At 40.8% G+C, this 24,909-nt stretch overlaps 1 protein-coding gene across 3 annotated transcripts in view; it reads left to right on the plus strand.

The window, feature by feature from the left end:
* TRPM3 (transient receptor potential cation channel subfamily M member 3) overlaps positions 1-24,909 on the plus strand; it is a 309,277-nt gene that overhangs the window by 242,694 nt on the left and 41,674 nt on the right. For 2 of the 3 annotated variants that reach the window (XM_080371682.1, XM_080371683.1), the window contains exons 13-19: positions 5,089-5,229; positions 6,655-6,684; positions 7,795-8,084; positions 8,915-9,143; positions 13,135-13,302; positions 14,273-14,398; positions 20,105-20,245. In XM_080371682.1, coding sequence (XP_080227808.1) covers positions 5,089-5,229; positions 6,655-6,684; positions 7,795-8,084; positions 8,915-9,143; positions 13,135-13,302; positions 14,273-14,398; positions 20,105-20,245 — 1,125 coding nt within the window. The remainder of the gene's footprint in view (positions 1-5,088; positions 5,230-6,654; positions 6,685-7,794; positions 8,085-8,914; positions 9,144-13,134; positions 13,303-14,272; positions 14,399-20,104; positions 20,246-24,909) is intronic. The other variant, XM_080371684.1, reaches the window with a different exon arrangement.

Raw genomic sequence — 24,909 nt, forward strand, 5'->3', positions numbered from 1 at the left:
AAAATAGGCAAATATGAGCAGTACACAGGTATATGTTGATATACATTGGCATATATATTTATATACATACTGATATATATTGATAGACATTGGCATTAAATAGACTTACACTAAATTTAATGACATTATTTGTTCCATGGTGATTGCTAAATTTTAGGTTATGGTCATTAATTCATCTTCCTTTCCTCTGTCCATATCTAAAGTCTCCAGTAATTCCCACTACATGGAGTCAATGTGTATTCTTATTAGTGTAATTAAAGGCTTTAAAAACAAACAGCCTGGTGTAGCTCTCTAGCATCTTCGTCAGAAAACTGCACCTCTGGGGCTATATTTCTGATTTTTTCAGTGATGAGAAGCAACTGCAGTTCACTCAGAGAAAAGTGATAGCTCGCCATAGCCCTGCCATCTGAGCAGATCCCTTACCAGTCAACCAAGCTGTAAATCAGTCAGCAGGTCTGACAACAGTTTAAATGAAAACACCTCCTTGGAAATAACTTCTTAACTGACATACTATTTGACAGTTAAATGGCCCACCATGCATGAAAACCAGAGCACACTGCTGATGCTAGTTTTTTGAGCTTATATATATTTTTATGCCAGATGCTTAACCTCTCAGATTTAATTGCAGTATCACAAAATACAAATATAAAAATGTAGTATGTCACCTTGAGAAAACACTTAAAGGATATGCACACTCTACGCTTTCTATGCATACATTGTAATTTGAAAACCTGCCCTATTTAGAAGGATGTGTGCTGTAAAAACTTATTTACATCTGCATAATTGTGAATTTTCAAATAGAAAATAGGTGTTTACAAACCATAGAAGCATTATTTACTACTATTGTATTACACAGATGTATAGATCACTAGAAGGGTTGGTTTTTTTGTTTAAAAGACCACTCTGCCTGCTTAATAAAGCAAAGAGTTTGAACAGCAGAAGTCACATTACCACATCTGTTTGTGGCAGCTTACAGACACACATGTGCATGTACATGCGCACAGACACGCACAGACATATAAAACAACAATTTATTTTCTCTTTGGATTTCCAAATGTCACTGTGAAGACTATTAGACAGAGCAGCATATCGTAAAGGCCTGGAGACACAATCTTAAAGAATTCACAGTAATCAGGGCGCACTTAAATTCTGCATATACTAACAAGACAAAATACTTACTAATGATCCTGCTTTAGAGACAACTGTGCTCACCTCTCTTTTCAGTCCTCTCAATTCCATAACTACACAGGGAGACATATCTGCCAGAATCGTTTGCATCATGGCCTGTTTGGCAACTTCTGTCAAGGGTACAGAATTTTAACATATAGGGCTGACTTCTTTCCCAAGACCGTACAAACCGATGCATCCAGACTAAGCAGGAAGAAACACACTGGCCGTGCACGACAACCGGTCTGTAATTGGAGACTGCCCTCTACAGGTTGTTTTTAAAAAAATCCTTCCCTGGCTCAACTAGCTAATGAAGATCAGTAGAAATAACAGATACTTTGTTTTCTTTAATCCAAAAATTGTATATAATCAATATATCTTAATCACACTCAGGGGTGATAGAAGTTTTCACCGTTCTTTTTTTTGGACTGCCATTGCATGTCTACGTTCCCAGAGAACTAACAAGCAATATACAGAATTTTGAAGGTATTTTTTTCCTTACGCAAAATCAGAGGCTAGGTACCTGCTGAATATAAAAATGCACTTGAAGTGAAAAAATACTATAATTGGTTAGCTAGAGTTTACAGTTGAAGTTTCTTCAGGAAAATAATCGTGCATTAGCACTGAAGAGCTTGTCCCAACATTACAAGGTTAATTGATTGTTAGCTGGAGACCTTCCTCTCTGTCATTCCTGACCACCTTGGCTGTACTAGAACAATCCCATCCCAATTTTTGCTGTTCTTGTAGCAGTTCTGGTCCACTTGCACCACAGTGCTTAAATTTACAAGCAGAGTTACCACTGTCAGGTTAGTTCAAGGTATCTGCTGATATGGCAAATGCTTTGGCACATACGTAACTCCTCTGACAAGGATGTTCCAATTGGCTTTACTAGGGCTGATCACTTTCGAAAAGCAGCTGTGTGTTAGCATAGAGCCATACATATGTGTATGTCTATAAAATGTGTATTTCTGCATTCTGTGAGTTTTCTTCAGTAAAGTGTTTCAGGATTAACTGAGAGGTTTACATCCATCTTTTATTACTTAATTGGAATTTTTTTATCTAAATCCCTTCATGAAATTTTAGAAATCAGAACTATATCAAGAAACTCCTACTTTCTAACACATGCAGCACCCTGATGCCTGTTGTGCTTTCTTAATTGATCAAGTATTTTTTGCCACTTAGTAATAGCAAAACATTCAGGTTTAGTGTCTTACATTAAGACAGAAAGAGTCTGTTGAACTACAGCTCTGTCTTGGAGGTACAACTCCCATTTCTGCCAGTTTCTTCATCCTTGTTCTAGTAAAACTGTCATTGCCTGAAGCATTCTGGAGAGAGAACATGTTGGGGGAAAAACAAGCAAACAAACAAAAGAACTAGCAGGATTTAGTTTTTAGATTTACATTATTTTTTGTTTAAATGGTTCAGAATAAAAATGGCTGGGTTCAAGTATGCTAAGCTAAATGCATTCCAGCAAACCATAGTGATTCCCCCACCCATCAGATTAGCCAAGAATAGGAAGAGTGCAAAGGGATATGCTAACAGGCATTGCTGAAAGATAGTAGATGGCTCACCTTTTGCCACTAAATTTGCTTGATCTTCTGTCTTTTTGAATCCTAGCCCATTACTAGGCATGGTACACGACAACACTACCCCCCTCTCTCCTTTCTCAGCCTTTCAGTGCGCTGCTTGTACTGCGGTGAGCAGGGTGGGAAATTAGCATTGCTGTTCCTGGCTGAAGAGGAAGGAGGATCTTTGCACCCATTTCATCTCTTCTGCAGAACAGTTGCTGTCTGCTCTCCATTTGACTTTCTCTGCTCTGAATCTAATAAGCAGATCTGCAGAGAAGCCAGGCAGATATCTGCAGACATGCAGATATTTCCAGCAAGACACGGCAGTCATAAAATTGCTCTGTGCAAATTATTAACCTTCTTTTGATGACTACATAAAAAGAGTTACTGGTTAACTGTAATCTGTGCTGTGTATCATTACAGAAAATGTGATCGTTTTATTACAGTGCAATGAAAAAGTTTGAAGCTAACAATTACAAATTCCTGGTCTTTCTGCAATGTTGACTGTACAAGTTATTTTTTTGCTAGAGTAATATTCTCTTTTTCCAAGGCTACCACACACAGTTCACAGAAGGGTAATTTACTTCCCACCTTTAATTTGTAGTCACATCTCTTGCACAATGATATACAGAGAGGGTTCTGTAAATCTTCAGGGTTCTTGGTCAGATCTCTAGATCTGGGTGACCTGTTCACAGTCTGATGAATCATGTCTTCTTTTCTGGTAGGGATTTGCTCTACTGAACCATAAACTGTCCAGATAATTTGTAGGCAGCAATTTAGAGAAGGAGGCAAACTTTCATTTGGGGGAATTCCCTTCCTGTGAGCCCTTTACTTGTGTAGAGGGATCAGAGTTTTCCTTGTGGATTTCCCGGGGGGGAACAGAAGAACAGATGTGCCGATACTGAGGTTTTGTTCTTCCATCACCAGAGACCCCCAGGAGTGCTTCACTGGCACATCCACAAGACCAGCCCACTCTGAAATTGTTCTGGCCTGCTGGGCGTCACATCAGGCTTACTGCTACTAGAGAATAAAAATACCCAGTTAACTCAAAGGCAGACTCAGATTCATATGCAGTAAAAGGCAATCTGTTACTGAGACCTTTCTTCATAGCTTTGCAAGCCATAAGTATGGGAGAGCTCATAACCTTAGTGTTGCTGTTTTCAGGCTTGACAGTGAAGAGAAGGAAACCATGTGCAAGGGAGTTCACAAAGTGAGAGCAATAAGACACGGATGTATTTATTATTCTTTTTCCATTCAAAAAAAAAAAAAAAGATGCATGCTGAAAACACTGTGTATATATATTATATTCAACAGAGGATAAGAAAGGAAAAGAAATGGAAGAGCAAGTATGTAAGCATTTTTTCCAGGATCCTGCTCATGACCCTCATCACAAGCACAGTTCCGCTCTTGGGGCACAATCTCCTTAGCACTGCTGGAAATTAGGTAGCAAGATTACTGTGCTTGGAGGGTCTTTCAGTAAAATATGTTGGGAATTCAAGGAGGAATGGTCTAGGAAAGCTGCTAGGCCTGTAGTATTCTTCTTGAATAAAATCACAAAAAATTAGCCAGCCATATTTTTTTATTACCACTTTCATACTTTCATACATACAGATGCTTTCTTCGTACTAGGTGTGGAATTTAAACAAGGATACATGTTTGTTTGTACATAACCCCAGAAACAAATGCTAACAGACTCTCCTTGCCTCTACCAAATAGCAATAATAATAACTCAGGCACTGTATAAGTTCTGTACAGTAGGTAACACATTTCTTTCCCCCCTGCCCTTCCTCTCCTGGAACATGGGAAGGAAACACTGCAGGATGGGAAGATCACATGCAGGATCTGGTCCCATGTGAACAAATGATTTCTCATTATGTCACTTCACTGTGCCTGGTCAGTGCAGATGACAATCCAAAGAGATGTCAGCAGAGACATGAGATGCGAGGACAAGAGATGTGGGGGACAGATGGTGCTGAAAAGGTGCTGTCTTGCAGGACTAGAGTCCCACAACTGTGCGTGATCTCTCAAGTGTGCTGATCCTCATGCTTTTTGTTCTGCAGTCATGTTCCTTGTTTCCCCAGCTGAAGAATATGAGTACTGTGTACTGATGTTATCTTCTGTTGCTTCCAACAAGTTCTTCACCTTCTTATTTAACTTATGTCTTCTTTCCAAGCGAGAATATCCAGGTTTCGGTTGGATCTATTTTAAGGTGAATTAATTAACCAGCATAATAATACATTCCTGTTTTTAACTCTTCTATTTGTTTTATTCTAACATCATTATAAAGTATATGTAACAACACCAGTAATAAGCATTTCTTTCTCCCCCACCATCTTTCTTATTTTCATTGTAGGGAAACTTACCTCCTGATTATCGGATAAGTCTGATTGATATTGGTTTGGTGATAGAGTACCTGATGGGAGGAGCATATCGCTGCAATTACACCCGAAAGCGGTTCAGAACACTGTACCACAATTTATTTGGGCCCAAGAGGGTAAGGAGCAAGTTATTTGCCATCTGTATGACTGCATCCACTGGTAGGGATTACCATGACTTCTTAGATGGTTCCATGCTGGGGAGATCTGCATGTACACACCATTCAGTCAATAGATTAATTTCCATTATGTGTGTAGCAGCTATTTTACCACAGCACACCATAAGTCAGCCACTGATACAGGCTACGTTTTTTATGAATTTAATGAAATAATTACTGGGTTCTGCTGCCCTGCTGAGACCAGGACATAAACAGTCTCCTCTGGCTCTAAAATCTGTAATTATGAGTATCCACAGATTTTGAAAGACAAGTCTTTTGACCTGTACCAATAATACCATAGAACCCCTGAGTCAGCCTTGAAAAAACTTGCATTTTGATAGATGCATTTCCTATCTCATGGCTCATCTTCTCGATTGTGGCCTGAAGGTATCAGGGCAAAGAAACCCGTAATTCAGAATTGGCTTTATTAGCTGGATGTGGTTCCAGCAGACTCAATGGGCTCATGGCAAAAACACTGTTCCGTGTTTTTGTGGTTTTCATGTTTGATAGATAACAATACTGTGAATCCAAAGTAAGTTTACTACCTTTCTAAAACATAAAAGATACGTATCATCATCCATAATGCTGCTAAACCAATCCAGCATGAACAAAATTCTCTTCAGTTCTTCCCCACAAGATTTGTACTTTTTTCTTTGCCTATTTTTAGGTCACATTTTCATTTCCTCTCTCAGTTCAGATTTTAGCAATACACACCACTGAATATTGTTCTAAGTGTCTGTAAAGAGCAACAGCTCTGTGAAACAGTTACAGCCCACCTGAAATGGCTTAGTTTGTTTCCCTACACTTTCATTCTTCACTTTTGAGAGGAAAGGTAGCAACTGTAGCTGCTGGGAGAGGCTTTTTTCCATTAATCACTCCATCAAGAAAAGCGTTTCAGTAGCGATTTCACAGATACTGAACCAACATACAAAACAGCTTCACAGCAGTCAATGAAAGTCTGCCAGGGAAATGGCCAAAATACTGATGTACTCCAAAGAAATCCATTCATGCCTTAGCAGTAATTCCTATATCTTTTTCACTAGAACAGCCCCAAACCAGCTGTCATTTGTACCTGAATCCAAATGTGTGTCTTCTGTTGTGTTTTCTGGTGAAATATGGTGAAACTGAAGGTCAAATTAAATATATGTATATATATATAAAAAATAATTTGATTGGTGTGTATACATATTATATTACATTAAATTACAATGCATTACATATATTTTATCTATATTACATTATATATTGTCTATTATATACTCTATATTATACATCATGTTACACAATTACAAATGTATATATGTATATATGCATGTATACACATATAGTTGTACTTTTTCATCACCCTTCTGGGAGGAATAACATTTTTCTATCTTTTTTGTACAGCCAAAAGCCCTGAAACTGTTAGGAATGGAGGTAGGTGTCCTGTGATAAATCTTAATGTCTTTTCAATCTTTTACAAACATATGGTATGTAATGTTTAAATTCACTGTATGCAAGGTACCAATAGTTGTTTTCAAGTTTTGTATGAGAAATTGCCACACAAATTGTATTTTTCATCCAGATAACTTGTGTACACAAGGGTTAGATTATTAAACATTTCTTAAAACTCCAGTGGATAGACAAGAGAAAAGAAGGCTCTGTCCCCTCTATGCATAATTTTTCTTTTCATTAAGATTAAAATAAATGTTTCAGTTTGTCAGGCCAAGGAAAATTTCAGTCAGATAACTACATAACTTTAAAACCTGCTCAGGGAAATGAAGCAGTTCCAGAGAATGATGCAGAAATCTTTACATGGGCCAAATTTCTGTGTTTTCTTGACACTTTTGGCTACCCCAATGCTTCAAGGAGATAGTAATGTTTTCTTGCTTGTGTATTTTGTACAACTTTCATTTTGCAGCACAGATGCAGCACAAAATAGGTCAGCTCATCTGACAAAAGCAATAGGCTAAAATGGGAAAGAAACTAAAGGCAATAGAAACAACAAAGAGCTGGAGGAAGAAAGGATAAACAAGGGATACAGAGGCAGAATGGGTGTGAAGAAAGGAGGTTCTGACTCATGTGAGAAAACAAAGGGAGAAAACATGAGAATACTCAGGGAGAGAGTCTTCAGCAGACCAGAACACCCCCTGGATATGTACTTTCTGGGGGTGGAGCAAGGTGGATGCATTACAACAGATGTTATATTTGGAGCGAACTTCTAGTTTTATTTTAATGGTGACTTTTCCAAAATTATTCTGGTTATTGTGTGCTTGTGCTCTGTGTTCTTAGGGAGAAAGAACAGTTTGGAGTGATAGTCCAAAGTTCTTTTTCCCTGTGTTTAGATATTGGGTTACAAAATTCTTAATTCCAGTGTAGGCACCAGTACTTTTTTCATCGTTTTTCTGTATTAAATATTTTGTCCAAAAAAGTTGAAGGGGCTGGCCTGCAGGGAATGCATTTGACATCTCAAGTACTGACTCCAGTGCATTGTGTGAATTAATTCAGTTCCTTCACTGGTGAAAAATTTCTTTACAATTCTCACAGGATGATGTCCCTTTGCGGCGAGGAAGAAAAACAACAAAAAAAAGAGAAGAAGAAGTTGATATTGATTTGGATGACCCTGAAATCAATCATTTCCCCTTCCCATTCCATGAGCTGATGGTGTGGGCTGTGCTGATGAAGCGTCAGAAGATGGCCCTCTTCTTTTGGCAGCATGGGGAAGAGGCTATGGCTAAAGCACTGGTGGCCTGTAAACTCTGCAAAGCCATGGCCCATGAAGCATCAGAAAATGACATGGTGGATGACATATCCCAAGAGTTGAACCATAATTCCAGGTGAATTTCCTTTCATGTACACTTTCCTGGATATTTTTTTTTTAAAGGGGGGGAGGGGGGAGGGTGCTGAACCTGCCTGAAATTTGTTTCTCTGTACCTTGCTTTCATTTCTAACTTGTGAGGAGAATGCTGACCCTTTAGAGAAAGTCTGAATGGCTTTTGAACACTCTGTATGCCAGAGAAGCAGAGTTGCTAGCAATATAACTTTTGAAATGAGAAGGTATCAAAAAGGCAATGAAATATCTCCATTGTCTATGTGTTCTTCCTGAGGCCTCAAGAGTCAGGCTGCAACTTTTCCCTGTGCTTTTTCAAGACACTTTGTTCATCCCAAGAAGAACAATTTCTGAAATCCTTACAAACATAATATTCAAGTGGAAGTGTTAACTAACCAAGAGCTCATGCTTAGATGAGCAAGCCGAGGTACTAGATTCCATAATAACCTCTCCTGATGTTAAAAGTCTGAGACACAGAATTGTAAAAAGGGTGTTGACATTGCTTTTTCCAGGAGGCTTGACCACAAAGCCATGGGCAGACAGCACAGAAGCAATCCTCTGAGCTGCAGATAACCAGAGGATTTCAGCTCGAAAATGTCAGGGAGGTAGGCAGGCAGGTGGGAGCAGACAGCTGGTAGGTGTGGGTGCTCATCACTGCTAAGTCCAGGCACTTATTTATATGCCTACTATGAGCCACTCACATTTGAAAATGTGGGTTTCCATGTGTACAGTCAGCATCACGATTTGCATGATGGAAGGTGATGCCCCCCTTGCAGAGGCTGTAGTTGCAAAGGGGTGTTTCCTGCTTGGGCTAATGGGAATGAAAAAATGTTGCAGGGACTTCGGCCAGTTGGCGGTGGAGCTGTTGGACCAATCATACAAGCAGGACGAGCAACTGGCAATGAAACTGCTGACCTATGAGCTGAAGAACTGGAGCAACGCCACATGCCTGCAGCTCGCAGTGGCAGCCAAGCACAGGGACTTCATTGCTCACACTTGTAGCCAAATGCTGCTCACAGACATGTGGATGGGTCGTCTCCGGATGCGCAAAAATTCTGGCCTGAAGGTCAGCGCTGTTTTAAAATAAAATTAACAGTCAGAGGAGTTCTGATAGGTGGTGACAGGGCTCACAATGCATGAGTAATAACTGGCTCACTTTACCATATTTCAGGTGCTTATTTGTAGTGTTGTAAAGCAAGGTATATTCTCCCTGTGTTCAGTTTTTCAGCAGAGAGCTTATCACAAACCCAAGTTCAAAGCACATTACTTGGTTTGTTTGTTGTCTTTCTCAAAGCCCCCTCCAGCATCACTGAGAGTTACCAGAATAAGAATTGAGCCAGGAGGTTAGTATGTCACCCTGCCTGGATACTTCAGAGTTAGACAAGAAGTTTTTAAAGAAAAATGAAGAAAAATGATGTGTAAGTGAATTAACTACTGATGGAAGGTGCTGATGCAACAACCTTCCCCAGAACAGACCAAAGAAAGCATTACAAATTTTCTTGCAATCCCCTGCCAATCCTCTGGTGGCTGACCTGAAGGGACTACCTTAGAGGGTCTAAAGAATAATCCAATTTTCAAAGCTGTTTAAGCTTTACTTCCACAGTCAGCGAAAGAGAGCAAGGTGAATTCTGGGAGGTGAATTTGTGTCCATGGGTTGGCATCTTTCACCTTCACTGAAGTACTCACCAGTCAGTAAATAACCAGGAATTGCCTCTTCCTCTCAGATGACTGAAAAATATTTTCAGTGTAAGGGTTCTCTCTCCTGTAGTAATCATGTGTGTGAGAAGTGGTAGTTGTTCAGCTGTTTTGCTGTGTGAAAAGATGTTCAGTAATGGTGAGAATGCTTATGAGTATGTGCATCGTTATCGTTTTGGGTCTAATCCAGTGACAGTGAGAAACGAGAGTAAGTGGCTGGTAGCATTCTCATCATCCAGATGATGCAGAAGAAGCTGTGCATAAATATTGTTCTGCTTGCAGATAGAAAGCATTCTCATATTTGGAGACATCTTTACTACCTATTCTTCTGACTCAATTTGCAGGCCCACTGCCCTTCAGAGGGACTGCTGCCTTGTTCACTGCTTGGCTTTGCAGATATTCAACCTGGGTTTATGGCGATCAGTCCATTTCCCACTGCATGCTTTCTTCTTCTGCATGTAGGAAGCATGACAATAAGTAGGATTGCAACCCTGGACTTCAGGAAAGCTAACTTTGGCCTCTTCAAGGACCTGTGTGGAGGAATCCCAGTGGGTTAGGGCTCTGGAAGGTAGAGGGGGTCCAAGAGAACTAGATAATATTCAACCATCATTTCATCCAAGCTCAAGAGAGGTGCATCCCTATGAGTAAGAAATCAAACACAGGATGCAGGAGGCCTGCATGGACGAGCAAGGAGCTTCTGGCAAAACTCAAACAGAAGAAGGAAGTTTATGGGAAGTGGAAAAAAGGACAGGCCACTTGGGAGGAATATAGGAATGTTGTCAGAACATGCAGGGAGGCAATGAGGAAGGCTAAGGTCCATTTGGAATTACATATGGTGGGGGTTGTCAAGGACAACAAGATCTTCTTCAAGTACATCAGTAGCTAAAGGATGTCTAGGGAAAATGTGAAAATGTGTGCCTGCTGCTGAATGAGGTTGGTGCCCTGGTGATGAAGGACGCAAAGAAGGCGGAGTCACTGAATGCCTTCTTTGCTTCAGTCTTCACTGCCAAGGCTGGCCCTCCAGTTTCCCAGACCCTGGAGGCAAGAGAGGAAGTCTGGAGAAAGGAGGACTTTCCCTTGGTTGAGGAGGGTCAGGTTGGAGATTACTTAAGCAAACTTGACACTCACAAATCCATGGGCCCTGATGGGATGTACCCTCTAGTGCTGAGGGAGCTGGCAGATGTTATTGCTAAGCCAGTCTCCATCCTCTTTGAAAGGTCATGGAGAACAGGAGAGGTGCCTGAGGACTGGAGGAAAGCCAATGTCACTTCAAAAAGGGCAAGAAGGAGGACCCAGGAAACTACAGGCTGGTCAGCTTCACCTCCATCACTGGAAAGGTGGTGGAAAAGCTTATCCTGGAGGTCATCTCTAAGCATGTGGAGGAAAAGGTTATCAGGTGTAGTCAATATGGATTCACCCAGGGGAAAACATGCTTGACCAACCTGCTAGCCTTCTGTGCTGGAACGCCTGGCCGGGTGGGTGAGGGGAGAGCAGCGGGTGCTGTCTGCCCTGCCCTCAGCCAGGCTCTTGCCCCTGTCTCCCACAGCCGCCCCAGGTGAGCGCAGGCCGGGTGGGCTGGGCGCGTGGGCAGGGCGGTGGGCTGAGACCTGGCTGATGGCAGAGCCCAGAGGGCTGTGACCAGCGGCGCAGCCCAGCTGGGGGCCCGCAGCCAGCGCTGTGCCCCGGGGCTCAGCACCGGGTCCCGTCCTGCTCAGCCCACCCACCAGCGCCCTGGGTGAAGGGGCAGAGCGTGCCCGCAGCCAGTTTGCTGGTGGTGCAGCGCTGGGAGGGCGGCTGATACCCCGGAGGCTGCGCTGCCGTTCAGCGGGGCCCGGGCAGGCTGGGCAGTGGGGCGGGGGGGGCGTCATGAAGCTCAGCAAAGGCGGGGGTAGGGTCCTGCGCCGGGGGGCAGCGACCCCACGCACCAGCACAGGCTGGGAGCTCCCTTTCAGCTTATTGTAACATCAGGGCTTCACAAGGATCCTTTACTCAGTTTCTAGTCTCTGTTTTACTTCACTGAAGCTCATTAGCAGGGCCTGTTTACAGCTAAAGCAGGCTACAAGCTACATGAGCAAGAAGCAGCATGGCAAATAAATAAATTTGCAAACATGAGTCATGAATTATTTCCCATGAACAGCTTTCTTCTGTTGAAACTAGCAAATGGCAAGAAGGCTGAAACTAATCCTTTAGAGTCTCACTGGGGATGTATAGCACCAGTGGGAAGGGGAGAGGCAACTCTTCATCCTGCCAGTTCTTAGAAATATCCTTTCTGGGCAGCCAGGCCTGCCCATAATCCCCTCTCCGTGGATACATCCTTCTGCAACAAGCTGAGTGCAAGTAGCCTGGTGCTCAGCTCTTCCAAGGCTGGGCACACCATTTTTGTACACTAACTGCTCCTAATTGCAGTACTTTAGGTGGTTTCAACAACACACATGCTATCAATATGACGAGCACAAGCAGTCACCCTGCCTGACCTGCCAAAAAATTATCTGGTTTCACTGTCATTTAAGGACAGATGTATAATAAAATCATTTTCCAAAAAATTACAAGCAAAACCAGGAAAAAATGTTGCGCTTGTGAATACAGACAGGCTGCTTCTTTTGGTATTGTTATAACTCTTCAGTTATACTACTGATTTAGCCCAAGCATTGTTTATTGTATATATCCACACAAGGAAATTTTAATGGTTTCTGCACTCCACACCTTAAGAGAGGGAAGGCAGGAAAGGCAGAGCTGGTGTTAATGTCAACATTGCACAGCTGCTAGGTTACTGAAGCTAAATCTAAGGGGACTTCATAGCTAAGCACATTAACATTTGCTATTGCTGGCTTTGTCTTATCTCCTCAGATCCACACACGCTTACCCCTTGAGTACCTGCATGCATTAAGTATGGACATGGAGAGCTTGAGACCTATTAATCCTCACTGTAGAAATTAATACTGCTTATGTGTCATTTATGTAGATCTTGTCTATTATGTAAAATGCAGAAATTTGCACGTCCAAGGTCTGAACAAACCCATAGTCCCACCAACCATTTACCTTATGAAATATTTTGTAAATATATCCTGGTACTTAACAATATGCATGCGATGAGCAAGCAGATAAAATACTCAAGACAGGCAATTAGCCATAGCACTCACAGCAATGCTAATAGAAGTCACGTACTTTGTTTCACTACACAGCTCTGATAACATTACCCCAAGTGACAAATATTGTATTGTCATAGAAACTCTCTCACACACACACAGAGTAGCTTTAGTTTCCTGAATGTCCTGAGGGAGTTGTTCCATTGATACTAAGTAACCATCATGATTGTAATGTGTTTACTGTGATGATTATTGTTATCGTTATTATTGCTTTAGGTAATTCTAGGAATTCTACTTCCTCCTTCAATCCTCAGCTTGGAGTTCAAGAACAAAGATGATATGCCTTACATGTCCCAAGCTAATGAGATCCATCTTCAAGAGAAGGAGCCAGAGGAACCAGAGAAGCCAGTGAAAGAAAAAGAGGAGGAGGACATGGAACTCACTGTAAGTGCTGTCAATAAATCACCAGCCTCAGTACTGTCAGTTTGTTATTCCCACCTCTGCAGGCTGTCTGATGACTAGATTTAGCAGATAATGGGACACCACTGTTAACACTCCCTTCTCCTCCACGGGACTCAAACCAAACAAGCTGGCATCATTGTGTCTCGATGTTGCAGCAGTACATGGTGATGCTGAAGTGTCATGTTGTGATGTCATATCCTCATATTTTGATTCAATCTGATGCCGTGTTTTGGGAAATAAATTCATGAGATTTCAGAATTGAAAGCACTCAGCCATGACAGATGAGTGGGCCTACCTGGTACAAAGCTCACTAAGTCTTCCTTTCAATGGAAATGCCCAAAGAGTTGTAGAAGCTAGAGATTTTTTATATTTTTTTTCTTTTGGTTAACTTCATTAAAAGGCAAGTAAGTGTGCAAACAGGCAAGAAGAATTATGAAAATGTTTTTCAGAATTCTTTATGAATTTGTGGTCATTGCCTCTCACACATACACATACATGCGGTGTTTAATCCACTGAAGATATTATCAAGCAGCTAGACAGCTCAGTCCCTCAGTACTACTGCAACCCAGCAGAATTGTGTAAGGAAGGACTTGTCTGTGTTAGTAACATAGGCTTAGACAAATAATTTGCACCACAAAGTGAATCAGATAGCTAAAGCCCTGAAAACTGTACAAGCCATCTACTTCTGGTGTCTTGTTCTCAGACTTGTTTGGCATTTTTGCATTTGGGCAATTATGATATGAGCTATCAGACCTGCCTTAGCTTAGTTTGGTTTGCTTTGGTTTGGGTTTGATTGTGGTGTCTTTGAAAGGCTTAAAACTCAACCCCTGTTGATCAAGGTCAGGATAGAGGCATGGAAGTGAAAGGGATTTTCCTGGTGAATTTACAAATAAATAAATAAATAATACCACAACATCAACAAAAACAACAAAAACCAGACTGTTTCTCACAGGCCAACAGCAGGAGCTGCCCACAGGACCCCGTCTGCAGGCAGGCAGAAGGACCTGCCTACAGGACCCAATATGCAGGCAAGCCGAAGGAGCAGCCCACAAGACCCACCTACAGGACTCGTTTGCAGGCAAGAACCTGGTCGTTGGGAAGGACCAGAAGGCAGAATAGCAGCAATGGGCCATTTTCTGCTCATTAGCTATTAATTGAAATTTACTGTCCCTGGCTTCTGATCCGATTATGAAGTGCCTATTCAAATCAAATAAGCACTTTGAAAGCTGCCTTTTTCTTGGCAATGGGGAAAACTTTGGGGAGGAAGTCATTTCCATCTCTCTGCAGTTATCCCAGCTCCTGGTTTCTTGTCTACAATACTGTGTTTTCTTTTTACCTTCTGACTCCTGCTACAAGGAGGTGATGTGTGAACTGGATCTGCTTTTCCAGACGAGTCTTAGATGTTCCCTTCCTTCTCCCTTCCATGTGCTGACAGTCCTATTGCTCTTTTCAGTCATTGACTCTGTCCTTAATTCCTTCAAATTTGATGCATCATTCTAGTGAAGTTTCAGACACTTACAGCCTTTTCTATAAAATAACTTTTGGAAGAGTCCAGCAAGTTTAGAAACTGTATCTTTGGTACGCTACTGTTGACTTAATATTTCTGCATATAATCTATACTATTCTTTAGGACTTCTGACACAGCTTCTTCACTCAGGTGCCTTTTAGTGGTGAGGAGAGATGATTTGCTAGCAAAGAGACTTTTGCATACATTTCTGTGGCACAGCCAGTTACATTCAGTCACCTTTAAGCAGGGAAAGTGTTCCTACCTGACATGTATTACATATAAGAAAATATTTCAGATTGAAGTTTTGCATTGTTCCAGCCTTAGTCAAATGGTCTGGCATAAGTTAGGTTACATCTCTTCTCCACTGGTGAGATGATGCCTGCAAGACTGGGAAATGCCTTTGTGAAGTTTCCCTTTAGTCATGCTTATTCATACCTTATTCATACCTTATTCATAGTTCATTAAGATTAATAATTGATTGTGATGTGATATCACAAATGTTCAATCAGTTTTTGAACTCTGGCTCAGTAGACAGTCACTCACCCTAACCATAGTTTGCAACTACTGTGTTCAGAATGACCTGCATGTTTTGCTCCACATTTTTTCCTTTCAGGACAAACAAATAGATCCTTTTCATATGTGATTACTACACTTTTCTTTTATTCATTTACTTAATTAGAAAAATTTTCCATGGTTTGGGTTTCTGAGGTTTGTTCAGCTTAAAGCTTAAACAAAATTGATGAACTAAAAATCATTTTGGTCACCTCAGAAGCCCATTTCTGGTAAACAATGTATCATCCAAAAATCAGCCTCACTCTAATTCTAATCATTCCCAGTGAATGTCTCTGTATTCCTAGAATATTACACCCATATTCATTTTTATAAAAGTACTGCTAAGATAAAGAATCACATCTATTCAAGGGCTATTCATTGATTTCTTATGAAGTCTTGAGTGTCCTGCACTGACTAATGATAGGCTGAAAAAGTCAGTTTCTTCCTCTGGACTGCACTTTGAGCAGAGTGGATGAGGTACAGGGCCACAGTGATTTTGGTGCTATCTTACACCTCATTTGCACAGAATAATGTGATCACACAGACTACAGCAACAGTGTAATAAGTTGCGTTGGCACATCTGCATGCAAGTATGTATTTGTTTCACACTCAGAGGATCTGGTGTGTAGCTGAACATTTGGATATGCTATAAAGATGCAGTGTTTATTCACTATAAACTGCTTGTTACTCACACCTGCTTTTAACTTTATAACAGATATATGAAAGTGCTGGGCATACATTGCTTTTTAACACCTAGATGCTAGGCAACAGACTTTCCTTATAGCAGCTTCTCACAAAAACACACTTGAATACTGCTCTCATCACTGCTTCCTCAGCACCAAGGAATTTACCACAATTTATGCATGGAACTGTCAGTCATTAATCCTGAATATTAGGCATAGAGAAGCACAAGAGCACTAAACCCTAAGGTCCAGGGACATTTTGTATTTGTACAATATCCTGATCAGGGCCTTAATTAGTTGCTGAATTTTAGGTCACTCAGAATCCCCAGCAGTCTACCCTTCTCCCAAAATAACACTGATTCTAGAAGCCATAACTTGGAGCATCCTTATCTATATTCAGTGCCTTATTGTTTGGGTATCAGAGTTCCCCAATAAATGGTCTCATTTCAGAACACAGAATAATTCATTTAAATCCTTTAGAAGATGTTTCAGTTGTTGTTTTGCTCATTTCGTTCTAATTTCCCACATCATATAGGAAGTTTGGACTTCCAGGGCATCACTAAGAGTCTGAGTTAGGACTTCAGCAGCAGCAAAGCTAGTTCTGTTGGCCTCTGGGCTCCCATTATCTCCTCTGTAGTATGTATGCTTAGCCTTTTCTCCAATGGCAAGAACTGACCAAATATTATATCACTAAAAATACAGTTCCTAAGATATGAAATATTGAAGACTAGTGTCCTTATGCCCCTGGCCCATCTCACCCACCCTCCTGGGCAATGACGCTCACAGCATCTCACATGCCAGCAGCAAGGCACCCCTTCAGCTTGTCTAGAAAGTGGCAGTGGGAGTTGATGCTGATGGTCACAAGGTAGAAGTGCTGGCCCTCGCCATAAAGAGGGATTTCCCTCTGTTTCTCCAAGGGTTTTGGAAACCCCCCATGCTGCCACCACACAACAGCCCTGGCACTCTCCATGTCATTCACCGAGCTCAGCAGCCAGGATGACTGAGCTCCTGGTACTTCAGCCCTGCTCCTTTGTATTCACCTTAAAGAACCACTGAGCGCATGCCAAATCAAATTTTACACACCTGTAGCTCAAAGGCATTAAGCCTTTTTTCCTACCAGTATTTCAAGACAGAGAACAGAACTACCACGGAGGCAGCATTTCCATACCTAGCATAGGATACAACAGGGTATGCAGGGAAAGGTATAGTACATCCACCCAGCTACGTACAATTTCCACACCAGTTCTGTGAATATGGGGTATGTCTACATGTAGTGTGTAGCTTCCACTAAGGATAAAATTTCAAAGGCCTGTGATCATTCTGGCAGAACTGAAATTGATGTTATAAATATAAATATATTACAGGATCATTAGCATGTATTAATGCAAAAACTCACAATCCAAAACTGTCCAGATTCCCTATCAATGAACGGTCCTCAATTACATAAAACAAAATCTGGCCACACACCCCCGCCCCCACCCCCCCAGAAAAAACCCAAACACACCAAACTAGAGTACTGATTAGAAAAATCTCCATGTAAAACCTATGTGCACATCAATCCCCTCAGATTAAAGTGATGCAATTGTACTGTACTGTACAATGTAGTAGAGCTGCTCTCAGGCTTACCTTGCATGACTCATGGTGAATCATGGCCAAAACTGTGTATTAGAGAAAGACATGCCACCCACACAGAGCAGCGTCTTGAGTTATTCCCACCCTATTGCTTCCTGCGGCAAGTGAAAACACATTTGTTCACATTCAGCATTGCAGCTATGCTGTTAACACAGTCACTTAGGTTATGTCTGTATGTTTCTAATGGGAGGCTTTTCAATTTGTTAATACTATGGTATAATTAACAGTCGGGGACATCAGGTCAAATCTAATCCCCAGCCATCTCAGAGCAATTCGCCATCTTTAGTATACGGGAGGAGAGAGATTAGTATTACACGATACAATTAGTTCAAAAATAATTGTAACAAGATAAAATTACAGCACCATTATCAACAAGAAAGCAATAGCAAACAGGAAATAAGCATCCATGATCTAAAGCATAAATCCAGGTACTAAAAGAACAATCTTCTAAAAAGATCCACAACTCACTGATTCCAGTGAGAGCTAAGAGTGTCTCAGAATTAGTAAATCCATAAAATTATGAAGGAAAGTCTGTAAAATAATCCTTTTCACTAAAACACGGCACTGCTCATTTGTTAAAGCTGCCAGCATTCATTTTCACACTGCTGCAAAATTCTTGAGCGCCAGAGGACAGCAAAGACAAAGCCTTTTAAAAAGCTAAGAAAACTGTGTAGCACCAGATGGCAGCTTTCACTAAAACAGCATCAGGAGTTAGCACCTTCTTGGGCTATAATTTTCCAGAAGAATTTAGGTCATATTCCACCTTTTTTCCCAATAAATAATCCCTGATATAGATCAGGGAATCACCCCAGGTTTTGTAGACTTCAGGTAATGATACCTGGGGTTCTGTGAAGGTTGTGTAGTCTCTGCTACTATAGTTATATTCAGTAAATCTCATGTTCTTGCAGACTGTCTGCTTATCTAACAAGAATTCCTTCTCTGTTCAGCAGCCACTTCATCTTTTTCCTTTTTTGTGAAACTCTTGATGGACTTTCAAGGTATTTTAGGTATTCGGTAAGAATCATCAAGAGATATATTTAATTTTTTAATACACAGTTTATCTACATTTGTGGCAACAAACTTAGAAATCTGGAGGCCTAAAAAGATAAAGGAAATAGGTAACTTCATCAAAGCAGGCTACAGTTTTAAGAGGATCGCAGCAGGTTAGTTTCAGCGCAGTATGCTTGTGTCCTGAATCTTTGTTCTATGTTATTAAAAATGTGCAGGTCAACATCTGTGTATAGTCAAATTCAGGAATATCAGGGACCACATGGAAAGTAGTAATACCAGAGGAAAAAACTTAAGTGCATAAGTGAAATTAAAGATAGGGCAGTTGTATCTCAATTCTTGTAATTGTTTTCATGTTCAGGTGTGCTACGATCGATACGTGCTGCCACAAACCAAACTGTAAGAACTTACTCAGGGCACATTGACCTAAAATACACTCTCAGTCCACTATTCAAAAAATAATTGTTTCAGAAAGAACACTAAATAGATTGTGCTGTATTCCAAATACTAAGGAACACCTTCTTCTAAGTATTAATTTCAGTGACTATGTAGTTTGGTCACTCTTTCCACCTCTCTGCAGCTGACCATGAAGTTAAAAGTAAACACAATATTACTGTCTTTTGCCTGTTAGGTTTGCACTTACAGCTGAGGACTTAAGTATGAGTTTCTGGAGCTCAGCGTAGCTCTTCAGTGAGTCTGAATTGCAATGGTGACAGTGAGATCAGGCCTGACAGAGGCAGTGCATGAGCAGTCTGGAACTTCATTATGGAAAAAGCTACAATCATGCAGAAGGATCTTTCAATCCAAGGCCTTAATGCTGCAGTGAACTGTACTGGTCAGTTTTCTACCTCCATGTGAAGTTCACTGTGGGATCATTGGCTATGACAGATCCAGTGATCAATGTAAAAAAGAGTCACTGGCTTCATTGCTTCCAGTCCAGCAAATGTCAACTCATCTTTCCCCCTCTTGTTCTCTCTCAGTCTCAGCCTTATGAACTTCTCTTTGTTTAAAACCAACACTTACCTGTTTTCTGTCTGCATCTGTTTATTGTATAGAAGTGCACCACAAAAAGCTGTTGTCAGGTAAAAATTTTGCTGTCCATACAAAGAGGAGGAAGGTTCTCCACATCTCATTTTCTGTTCACCAGTCAAAGATTTCACACTGGTGCTGAGCGTTGCCACCAGAGCATTGGGGTTTCAGTTTACAAAGTATTAAAGAGCAGCTTTCCTGCAAAAAAAAGATAATCTGAGAACCAAACGCTTTATACCTAGCTATGGTCACCTGGTTTTGTCCAAAGATCAAAAAATCAAAAAAGTTTTGAATAATTTCCTTCTGATATTTAAAAAATAATCTTCATTTGTCTTTCACAAAGAAACAAACACAAAAATGTCCTTTCTTGTAGGCAATGCTGGGACGAGGGAATGGAGAGTCCTCAAGAAAGAAAGAGGAAGACGAAGTTCAGAGCAGGCACAGGCTGATCCCTGTTGGAAGAAAGATTTATGAGTTCTACAATGCTCCCATCGTTAAATTTTGGTTTTACACAGTAAGAAATCTTCCTTGCCAAATTACTACTGTTTGGACAAATACTGAAATTGGATTAAGGCTATCTTGTGTATTTCATTGAAAGTCTGCATCTGTGTGCATTGGAGGACTTGCCCATAAATAGTTTAATAAAAATCTTTTGTAGAGGTCATCTAGCACTTGCAAACCTGTCCACGAACTTTAAAAGCCGCCATTTCATTCAGGAAGTAATGGTTAAAATTTGAATGACTGTGTATGTTTTTCTTCAAATACAACAATAAATGACAGTTTACTGCAGTCAGTGCTCCCAAGGAATTCCATATAGGACAACTCCCAATAGAAGAGTTCCCAAAAGTAAGCCCAGTGGGAGGCTGGACTGAATCAGGATATTGAATCATCCAATAACTGGTGAAAAAACAGAAGCAGATAGAGCACGTCTTTCCTTGGAACATTTTTTCCTTGTTCTGTTTTGACTAGTCTGCAGAGTATCTCTTAGATAAAATGTTTGTGAAACTACCCACAAGATATTAAAGACATGAGTAGCACCTTATGTACATTTTTCAGTGACAAATCCTGTCAAATAAATATAATCTCCCTGTGTTATAAAGAAACAGACCTTGCAGATGGAGCAGAGAAGAATTGTGTTGTATATTTTAACCAAAGTAAGACAGCATCAAAAACTTCACAGGGTGTTCTCACAGATAAATTAATAACTGCTATATTAAAGTTACTATGTGGATACAAAGCTTTTTGGCAATTAGTCTTCAAGAGCAGATATTAATTATTCACTATCAAGCTGGAAGCAGGGATTGGAAAGGATTCCATTAGGTTCTCTCCTACATCAGGTGCTATCTCATATTTTCAGTCAAAACTCGGACGATGGAGTAGAGATTAATTATTGAACTTACAAATTGCACCAAAGTGTAGAAGGATGAGATTAAAAAGTAAAATGAATGCAGAAGGTAATCCTTTCAGTCTCCTTGGCGGGAGTAGTGTATCCTAGTTCAGCTTCTGCATCATGTGACAACAAGAAAAATGTTTCAAGAGGTCTGTAGAATATGACTTAAGGGGAAATATTGAAGGCAGTAAGGTTGTTTCCTCTGGAAAAAAGGTCTACAGAAGGAATGTAGTAGTCTTCAAATCTGTGTAAGTAGCTGTGGAGAGGAACAAAATGGAATAATCTCTAAGTCCTTGCTGAAAAGGACAAGTAATGGTTTTAATTGCAGCAATGCAGCTCTAGGTAAGATGTTAGGAAACAGTTTCTAACTGCTCTGAGAAGTAGTGTCATACACTGTGTAAGGAGATGGTAGAACTTCCATTATTTGTGATTTCTAGGTCTATCTTATCAAAACATACATCCACTGTGGTACACTGTAATTAATCCTGCCTTAGCACCATGGAATTGGCCAGGTGATTTCAGGTGGTCCTTCCCAGTTGTATCTTCCATTACTCTGCTGAATGCACAGAAAATCACAAAGAATGCATCCTTCTGGAGATGACTTCCTATTGAAAAATTGCCTTGCTGAAGTCCATACAGTATGTCAACAGACAGCAGGAACAACTCACATCAACAGAAACTAAACTGTGGTGGACAGCTTATGCTAGCAAATAGCTCCAGTTTGGCTACTTGGATCAACTACCTGCTGGACTATGTGGCCATCAAACATTAATCAGGCCAGTGAGTCCAGAAACTGCTCATAAGCAGCCTAGTTGCATTAACAATTGCAATATGTATTATGCATAACCAGAAAAGTCTTTATGCTGTAAACAGAAAGAAGTACCCCGTCTTTCCCTGTTAGTTCAGTTCTGAGATGGGAGAAAAAGATCAATACTGCATTTCCATTTAGACCTGTTCCTACAGTTTTATGTCCCGAGGCAGGTCTCGATCAAGGTCACTTATTAAAGCTGGATCTTGGCTAAACTGAACTTAAAGAGCAAAATAAGGCGGATGCTGTCTGCAGTGCCTGACCAGTTGGGTATATTGAGAAACTCCTGGAGCCTAAAAGCAAAAGAACTTTCACATGAGAGTTAAAATTGCACAGCCTAACACACTTCTTACAAGCACACAGACAGAAATACTAATCATAGATTTCAAAATAAAACCTCCAAGTTTTACACTCCACTGTTCAAAATGCAAGAAAAGTGACTATTATTATGGCTACTGTGTGCCATCTAAAATAATCTTATACGTATCTGCTATCACTCTATAGCTATATCCACTTTCATTCTTGAAATACACAAGTAGGTTAAAGGTGGAAATGTTTGAGTAAGTAACATTTTGGCTCAGCAGTGTTTTCTCACCCAAAGAAACTTTAGCCTTTCTCTCTGGATGTGCACTAGTTTCAAAACTCAACTACTCCGTTTTGTTTTGTGCTGTTACATTGAAAACCATGATTCGTAGGTTTTGTCTCACAGATTGCTTGAGAAGAGGATGGCCTTCCCCTTTTAACTATTAGCCTTAGACTGAGATTTTAGAAGGATATAAGAGACCAAATTTCTACCTCTGAGGAGGAGGAATAGCTGCAGAGGGAATTGAAACCCAAGTAAGACTCATCTTCTAAACATGAAAACAGCTTTGCCCTAACTTTTGCGTTTTGGGGCCACTTCACTTTATAATAATCTAATTATTGCAATCAGTGAGAAAAAGGGAGGGTAGTCTCCTCTTGAAGCACTCTCCTGCTGGTACAATTTCCTTGTTTGATCCTTACCATAATGAGTATTCAAGTATTTTCTATAGAATGGAACAACATCCATAGGGAGGGTGGGGAGCAACTCACCCTAGAAACTTCTTAGCAAGCACTCCTCTCCTTAGCTTCTTCAGGTACTGCCTTCAGGGGTGAAAATGACAGCCTCTAGCTCTTTGTCAAACCATGTGAAAGCAAGAAGAGAGTTCAGTTACATCTGTAGTAGCACTTTCAAAGAACTTGAGTACCAGCATGGGCAGCTGTACTGAGGTTTGATCACAGTGTGGGATCAGGACATCCTCCTGGAAGGCAGGAGCAAGTTACAGGTATGGGGGAGGGAGAAGGAGGGTGTCACTCACTATCTGAAGGGCTTGTTTATTGGATTAAAGTGGTGCAGATTCAGCATCATTTTATTCTTAAATCAAGAAGTTTTTTTATCCTTTATTTTCCCAAGCAAAAGTTTTCAGCAATTTTCAGTAAATTTGCATTGACAAAAAAAAAAAAAAAAAAACACAAACCCAAAACCAAAAAACCCTAACACCTCATAAGAAAACCAAGAAGAAGCAAAAGCCCCTAGTTACACTGAAAGTCTGGCGGTTTCTGTCACCTTTGTAACTTTAATGTCCCTATTCTTTTGCCATACTAACTGCAAATGCTCACCAAAAGCTGCTGAGTCAGACCAAATTAATAAATTTGCTGATAATTACTAATCAATAAGGTCTAAGAGGAGGGGTGTTAGGTGACAGTATCACCTGGCTTTTTGCACAAGGTGTTGTTTCAGCTGGGGAGGTGTGCGTCCAGTTCTGCCTGCCCAGACAGTGTTTCTGCTAACTCGACTCACACCCAAGATGCTGACCTAAGTCAATATTGCTTTCCATTTCCTTTAGGAGTGTTAAGCGAAGACCAATCTCTAGACCTGAGCAATGCAATCCGTCGTCATGCACAAACTGAAAGACAAATGAGGTCATTTCCTCCTGCCTTTTATGTAGACAAGAGCAGTGGTTCAGTTGGCTGTCTTCTCTGTGCCGATAGTTATGGCCTTTGTAAATAATTCTCTCGAGTGTCCTTCAAACTATCAGCTGGAGGAAAAGCCAAAACCCTGTGGCTTTTGCACAGAGCAGAAGTGATGTTCTCTAGCAAATACAACAGGACTATAAATCCTGCTCTGTGAGGTGCTGAACACTGAAATAATCTTACCCAAAAGTCTCAAGCCCCTCTTGTGGTTGTTTCGTGTTAAGTCTGACACCAAGTATACGATAGTTGTGAGTCGCATGCAGTTGAGAGAGAAAAACTACATTGAAATAGAGATTTTTGGAATAAGCTTTCTACCACAGTGACTAAATTGTTCATGCACAGAACTGAATCATCTTCTTTCTGATTTAGATTTGGCTTAAGAAGCATTTTCTTGTAGGGCTGCTGTTGGAAAGGCAAAGTAGACAGGCAGTTGGATTCTGGCCACCACAGACTTCAGCCACAGCCACTCGCCAGTGCTACAGCCCATGCTCCAGTGTGACACTGGTTTCTCTGAGTTTTATGAGCTTGATGATGCAATTTGCCTGTCTTGCCTTTTTTTTGACTGACAGTTTCATTACATTCCTGATGTAGAAAGACAGGAAAAAGAAACTAAAAACATAATCCACACTTTCCACTGTGTCAAAAAATAGGCTGGTAAGTAGATATATTAGAGAAGGAAAAGAAAAACAATTACACATAAAAACTTGCAAAAAATTTCAGGCAAATAAATGCATGGCTGCTTGCTGCAGCAACGAAGTAGTAGGAGTAGCAGTGTTTCTGGGGGAATCATGGTATATGTTAGGTCCGTACTACAGTGGGCAGGAAGACTTCTAGCAGCACCTAGAACCTTCTGGGCTCCAAGCAAGGACTGTACAAAAAGGATTTGGAATGCCAGAGTCAGCCTAGGTTAGGTGAATAGGGAGAGAAAACACAGAGGAGGGCATCAGAGGAGTAAAGGCTGTTAGAAGCAGATGAAAGAAAAGTCTTT

This window comes from Falco punctatus (assembly GCF_963210335.1).
Source record: "Falco punctatus genome assembly, chromosome: Z".
NCBI lineage: Eukaryota > Metazoa > Chordata > Aves > Falconiformes > Falconidae > Falco > Falco punctatus.